Raw genomic sequence first — 6,691 nt, 5'->3', positions numbered from 1 at the left:
TGATCCATGACTCCTATGAACATAGAGCTCTGATACCAACTTTTCACGACCCCGGTTCACCCTCCGTGAACCATCGTAATGGCACATAGTCTCTACGACTAGGTAAGCCTAATTTGCAGAAGAAAAACCAAAATTTGCGGAAGTAAATAATTTAAAACAGAAATAAAGTAGTAACAATGTTTAAATGTGTCGTTCGGCTTACACCATGTTTTACTCTCAATACCAAAACATAAATCCAAGACCCGAAAACCCATGTATCACAAGCTAAGATCAATACTACATAGCTCTAACTCCGGAATGTCGAATAAGAACAGAAAAATACAGAAGGACTGAATACTAAAAGCAGGAATAGAAATGGACTTCTCGGTCTGCGGACGCGGAAAATGTACCTCGAAGAGGCATGAGTGGCGGTACCTGGATCTACACATGAAAAACATGCGCAGAAAAGGCATGAGTACACCACAACAGTACTCAGTAAGTGCCAAGCCTAACCTCGGTTGGGTAGTGATGAGGAAGTTCAGGGCCCTATTGAGATTAAATAATTAACCTCAGCCTAACCTGGGTTGGGTACTCATGCCCTTTCTGCGCATGTTTTTCATGTGCAAATCCAGGTACTTCGACTCAGTCCTACTACCCTTGAGGCGAGGCGATTCTCTAAAGACTTCGAGGTATATCTGTTGTGTCCGCAGACCGAGGAGTCCCTTTCCATTCCCTCTCATAGTATTAGCCCTTCTGTATTTACTTTTGTTTAGACATTCTGGAGTTAGACACTTGTAGTTATTCAACAACTTGTGATTTCATTAGATTCCGAGTTTTGGGAAGTTGTTTAGTTTTTGAAATCTTGTATCAATATATGCTGAGCAACATCTTAAACGTTTCTATATTTGCTTATCTCCAGTTTTTATTAGTTTTTCCGCATTTCTATTTCTTTTTTCGTAATTGTTAGGCTTACCCTGTCATAGAGACTAGGTATCGTCACGACAGTTCACGGAGGGCGAACTTGGGTCGTGGCAAGAAAATATATCAGTACCATCATGGAAATAATAACACAACATAAGAAACAATGAATAGATGAAACAGAAGAGTAGTGTAAACACAACCCTAACCAATAGTAGTCTAAGACTAAATTCTATCAGCCTAACCTCAAACTGGAAGACTAAATATGCTCAACTACCTCCTAACCCACACCCTTAATGCTCGACCTCCAAAGCTTCCTATCAAGTGCCATGTCCTCGGAGATCTTAAGTCTCGTCATATCCCGCCTGATCAACTCTACCTAATACTTCTTAGGCTGCCCTCTACCTCTCCTCATATCCACCAACGCCAACCACTCGCACCGCCTTACCGGGGCATCCAAGCTCCTCCTCTGAATATCCTCATTTCTGCTACTTTCATCTTCTAGGTATGTGAGTTCTTAACTGGTCAACACTCAGCCCCATACAATATGGCCGACCTAACCACCACTATATAAAACTTACCTTTAAGTAGCGGAGGCACTTTCTAATCACAGAAGACTCCAGATGCTAACCTCAATTTTGTCCACCCCACCCCTATACGGTGTGTGACATCCTCGTCGATATCCCCAACCCCATGGATAACTTACTCGAGGTACTTGAAACTGCCTCTCTTGGAAATGACCTGCGATCCAAGCCTTATGTCCATGCCCTCTTCCCTAGGCTTGGCACTGAACTTACACTCAAGATATTCCATCTTCGTCCTGCTCAACTTAAAACCCTTTGACTCAAGGTCCTATCTCCAAACCTCCAGCCTCTCGTTAATGCCACTCTGCATCTCGTCAATTAGAACAATGTCATCAGCGAATAACATACACCATGGCACCTCTCCTTGAACATAGTGTGTCAGTGCATCTATCACCAGAGCAAACAGGAATGGGCTGAGCGCAGATCCTTGGTGTAACCCCATAACAACCAAAAAATGCTCGGAGTCGCCTCCTACTATCCTAGCCCGAGTTTTAGCTCCATCATACATGTCCTTAATTGCCCTAATGTAAGCAATTAACACACCTTTAGCCTCTAGGCATCTCCAAAGAACCTCTCTAGGAACCTTGTCATATGCTTTCTCCAAATCAATAAATACCATGTGCAGATCCTTCTTCCTATCCATGTACTGTTCCACCAACCTCTTAATAAGGTGGATAGCTACCGTAGTAGAATGGCCCGACATGAAACCGAACTAGTTGTCTGATACAGACACTGTCCTCCTCACCCTTGCTTCTACTACCCTCTCACACACTTTCATGGTATGACTCAATAGTTTGATACCCCTATAATTATTGCAACTCTGGATGTCACCTTTTTTCTTGTACAACGGAACCCCTGTACTCCACCTCTACTCGTCTGGCATCCTCTTCATCCTTAAAACAACATTAAATAACCATGTTAGCCACTCCAGACCTACTCTACCCACACACCTCCAAAATTATACCGGAATATTGTTAGGCTCGGTAGCTCTACCCCTGCTCATCTTTTACATAGCTCTCACGACCTCCCCGACCTTGATGCGCCTACAGTACCCAAAATTGCGATGGCTCTCAGAACACCCCAACTCACCAAGCACAATATCCTGCTCCCCTTCATCATTCAGAAGTTTATGAAAGTAAGTTTGCCATCTTTGCTTAATCTGGACCTCTCCCATCAATACTCTACCGTCCTCGTCTTTGATGCACCTTACTTGATCCAGATCCCGCGCCTTCCTCTCCCTCTCCTTAACCAGCTGGAATAATTTCTTCTCCCTGCCTTTGGCCCCTAGATCCTCGTACAGATGACTAAAAGCCATAGACTTAGCCTCGTGACTGCCATTTTTGTCTCCTTCCTAGCTACTTTATACCTCTCCCTATTCACACTCCTCTCAACCTCGCATGTGCTCCCTACTAACTTCAGGTATGCCGCCTTCTTCTCTTCCACTTTACCTTAGAACATTTCATTCCACTACCAGTCGCCTTTGTGCTCGCAAGCGAAACCCTTCGAGACCCCTAACACCTTTCTCGCTGCCTCCAATATATAATCCGCCATGGTTGACCATATAACGCTCGTGTCCCCACTACTCTTCCAGGCTCCCACGGCCGATAGCCTCCCGTCCAACTCCTGAGTGTTATCCTTAGTCAAGGCTCCCCACGTGATCCTCGGTCAACCGCGTGCAGTCCTCTTCTACCTTTTCATCATAATGCCGACGTCCATCACCAAGAGCCTATGCTGCATCGCGATGGTCTCACCCAGGATAACATTGCAATCCTTACACAACCCTATGTCACACCTCCTAAGGAGTAGATAGTCAATCTGAGTCTTTGCCATCATGCTCGGAGAAGTAACCAAATGCTCCTCCCTCTTTGGGAAACTAGAGTTAGCAATCACAAGCTCAAATGCCCTTGCAAAATCCAACAGCGATATTCCTCATGCGTTCCTATTCCCAAAACCAAAGCCACCATGCACCTTTCCATAGTCGTTTGCAGTCGACCCAATATGTCCATTAAAATCCCCTTCTATAAATAACCTCTCAGCAGGCGGAATACTACACACGATCTCATCCAACCTCTCCCAGAAGCCCCTCTTGAGCTCCTCATCCAAGCCTGTTTGTGGCGCATACGCACTAACAACATTTAGGGTGGACTCTCCAACTAACAACATAATAGACATTAACCTATCATTCACCTACCTAACCTCTATCACAGACTCTCTAAGTTCCCTATCCACAAAAATGCCTACACCATTCTTACCATTTAGGACTCCAGAGTACCACAACTTATACTCGTCTACATTTCTCGCCCTCGATCCTACCCATCGAGTCTCTTGAAAACTTGCTATATTTACCTTCCCCTTCTCTAGAATCCTCGCCAACTCTATAAACTTACTCGCCAATGTACCTATGTTCCATGACCCAATTCTCAACCTACAGGCACCCTTGTGCCCCTTACCTTCCTTGTCTCCCATCCCACCCTCTGACCCTGCCCTACCTCCCGTTCCGCCCCCTAGCCTTCCCAAGGATATGACCTTGCTCTACCATCCCATACTACAACCACTATACCTATAACAAACTAAGGAGAATCACTCATACACACTAGGCAAACAGACCAGACTAGGAGAAAACAAGTTGAAGTTAATAGAAAGCTAACACTAACGCGAACTAAAAGGTAACAATTTAACTGACGCGAGGGGAAGGAGAATAGGAAAACGGTAGGTAAAGAACTTGGAAGTTGTCTCTGGTGTACACGACACTGATGCGGCACCTAGCAGCCCTCCTATGATGCGTGCCCGCTCCTCGTTCGTCTCCAATAGCCACCACATATTACCTGAAATACAAGAACCAAAAAAAGTGTTGCCTCCGCTACCACCGGTGGAGCCCCAACAAAAGCAAAGAAAAGTAAAAAAAGAGGGAATAAGGGTGGAAAACTAGTGGGGATATTTGGTCTAGGAACCCGTGTGAAGAAAGGAATTGAGAACTTCGTTTGCCGAAATATAGCAATCGCAGTAGTAGTCGAAAAATCTTAATTCGATAATCATAACTTTAAAATATTATTTGTCAAAAAGGTAATTTAAATAGTACTTTAATTAAAGAACAAAAAGGATACTAAACTATTTAGAGAATAAGATTAAACAGAGAGACTAACTATTTCAATAAGGCTCCGATTATCGGAGTATATTCTCAAAACTTGGAGTGAATTCAGAAATTACGAAAAGGAAATAGTTTTGAATGTAAGCAAAAAAGTCTTATTCGTAGATGTTAGTATGCAATTTTAAAGAAGGTTTCGAAGCCAAAGATCTACAGACCATAGATTTTGCAAAGTTTCCAAGAAATTCCCTAGGAATAGATTTCGCCGGAGAAAAGGGAGATGGAGAGAAGCAAGTTCGTCGCCGACGAAGAGTGTTGTTTAGTTTTCAAAATCTCAGATATTCTTGTTGATTGTTCACGTTAAAATATCACAATCTCAATCAGTGTGTATCTTTTCTTACCAATTTTTGAAATTTCAGAACAAGAACAAATATTCTGATACAAACGCAAAAATCAAATGTAAAAAAATGATATTCAGAAAATAAAGCTTATAAAATGAAATATTGATCAAGAATACTTGCGAAAAAATTACCGTGGTGATGAGATTAAAGGACGAGAATTGATTTCTATCAGACAAATATTAAATACCAATCTTTCAAAAGAACGCTCAATGAGGTTCTTGAAAAAAAATGATGGAGCAACTTTTGAATTGGGAACGGTTTGGAATTCAAATTCGCAGGAAAAGGGGATATCGCCTCTAAAGAGTTCGCTGGAGATTAATCTAAAATTATATATATACCACAACAAGCAACAAAGATATCTGGAGAAGTGCAATGTGGATTTGAATTCAATGATTCACTTAGACTACTCGGAATGATGCCAAATTTTGCATGCAAGTCTTAAATAACATTACAGAACTATTCATGGTCTCGGAATCCCATTCGGACTTGCATATAACAAAAATCTACTGCAAACCAAATTCAAAGTCAAAAACCTTCAAAGAACCAACTTTCACTATTAGGCGCCAAAACGCTTCCGGGTAATCCAAAACCTGATTTGAACATATGCCCAAGTCGAAATCATCAAATGAACCTATTAGAGCCATCAAATCCTGATTCTGAGGTCATTTACTCAAAATGTTGACCGAAGTCAAACTTAGTCTTTTAGGGCCAACTAAAAGAACCAAGTGTTCCGATTTCAACCCGAACCATTTCAAATCCCGAACTAAGCATCCCTGCAAGTCATAAAATAGTAAAAGCATGTACGGGAAGTCTTATTTAGGGGAACGGAGTTCTATAAAGCAAAACGACTGGTCGGGTCACTATATTCTCCACCTCTTAAAAAAATATTTATCCTCAAACAGGTTTAGAATCATGCCTGGAGTATTGAATAAGTGTGGATATCTGCTCCGCATGTCCTCCTCGGACTCCTAAGTCCCCTCCTTAACTGGTTAGCCCCTCCACTGAACCTTTACCATGGAAATCCTCTTGGATCTCAACTGGCGAACCAGCCTAGCAACAATGGAAACTGGCTCCTCCTCATAACACAGGCTCTATTCTAACTAAATCGTGTTGAAGTCCAACACATATGACAAGTCAGCATGATACCTCTGGAGCATAAACACGTGGGAAATCGGATGAACTTTTGATAGGCTGGGGGTAAGGCAAGCTCATAAGAAACCTTCCCTAACTCGTCTCAACACCTCAAATGGGCCTATAAACCTTGGGCTCAACTTGCCCTTCTTTCCGAATCTCTTGATCTCCTTCATCGGCGAGACTTTCAAGAGAACCTTCTCACCCATCATAAATAATAAATCACGCGCCTTCCGATACATGTAACTCTTCTGTCTGGACTGTGCTGTGCGAAGTCGCTCCTGAATTAACTTTACCTTGTCCAAGGCATCCTTTACTAAATCAGTACCATATAACTTAGCCTCGCCGGGCTCGAACCACCCTATGGGGAAACGACGTCGACCATATAAAGCCTCAAATAGAGCCATCTCGATGTTGGACCGATAACTGTTATTGTAAGCAAACTCGGCTAAAGGCAAGAATCGATCCCACTACCCTTCAAAGTCAATCACACATGCTCTGATCATGTCATCCAGGATTTGAACTATCTGCTCCGACTGCCTGTTGGTCTGTGGATGAAATATGGTGCTGAGCTCTACATGGGTCCCCAACTC

General features: G+C 42.8%; 2 protein-coding genes across 2 annotated transcripts; both read right to left on the bottom strand.

Annotated features, from left to right (window-relative positions):
• Window positions 1-1,749: 1,749 nt before the first annotated feature.
• Window positions 1,750-2,124, bottom strand: LOC138870250 (secreted RxLR effector protein 78-like). The gene has a single exon (XM_070148044.1). The coding sequence runs from the start codon at window positions 2,122-2,124 to the stop codon at window positions 1,750-1,752; it is 375 nt and encodes a 124-aa protein (XP_070004145.1).
• A 1,167-nt stretch (window positions 2,125-3,291) lies between these two features.
• LOC138870245 (uncharacterized) lies at window positions 3,292-3,947 on the bottom strand. The gene is made up of 3 exons (XM_070148039.1): window positions 3,734-3,947; window positions 3,450-3,634; window positions 3,292-3,354 (listed from the first exon to the last, which is right to left on the bottom strand). The coding sequence occupies exons 1-3, from the start codon at window positions 3,945-3,947 to the stop codon at window positions 3,292-3,294; spliced, it is 462 nt and encodes a 153-aa protein (XP_070004140.1).
• Between the last annotated feature and the right edge of the window lie 2,744 nt (window positions 3,948-6,691).

Source organism: Nicotiana sylvestris, chromosome 1, assembly GCF_000393655.2.
Source record: "Nicotiana sylvestris chromosome 1, ASM39365v2, whole genome shotgun sequence".
In the NCBI taxonomy this organism is placed as follows: domain Eukaryota; kingdom Viridiplantae; phylum Streptophyta; class Magnoliopsida; order Solanales; family Solanaceae; genus Nicotiana; species Nicotiana sylvestris.
The sequence above is the reverse complement of the archived record's forward strand: the minus strand, read 5'-3'. Positions and strand labels throughout refer to the sequence as shown.

Excerpts from the sequence above, each read along its gene's own strand:
- LOC138870250 (XM_070148044.1), bottom strand. The coding sequence starts at position 2,124 with ATGGATAGGAAGAAGGATCTGCACATGGTATTTATTGATTTGGAGAAA.
- LOC138870245 (XM_070148039.1), bottom strand. The coding sequence starts at position 3,947 with ATGGGAGACAAGGAAGGTAAGGGGCACAAGGGTGCCTGTAGGTTGAGA. Across the intron at positions 3,635-3,733 it reads GTACTCTGGAGTCCTAAATG|TTGGAGAGTCCACCCTAAAT; the intron begins GTAAGAATGGTG and ends TTATGTTGTTAG. Across the intron at positions 3,355-3,449 it reads CTGCAAACGACTATGGAAAG|TTTCCCAAAGAGGGAGGAGC; the intron begins GTGCATGGTGGC and ends TGCTAACTCTAG.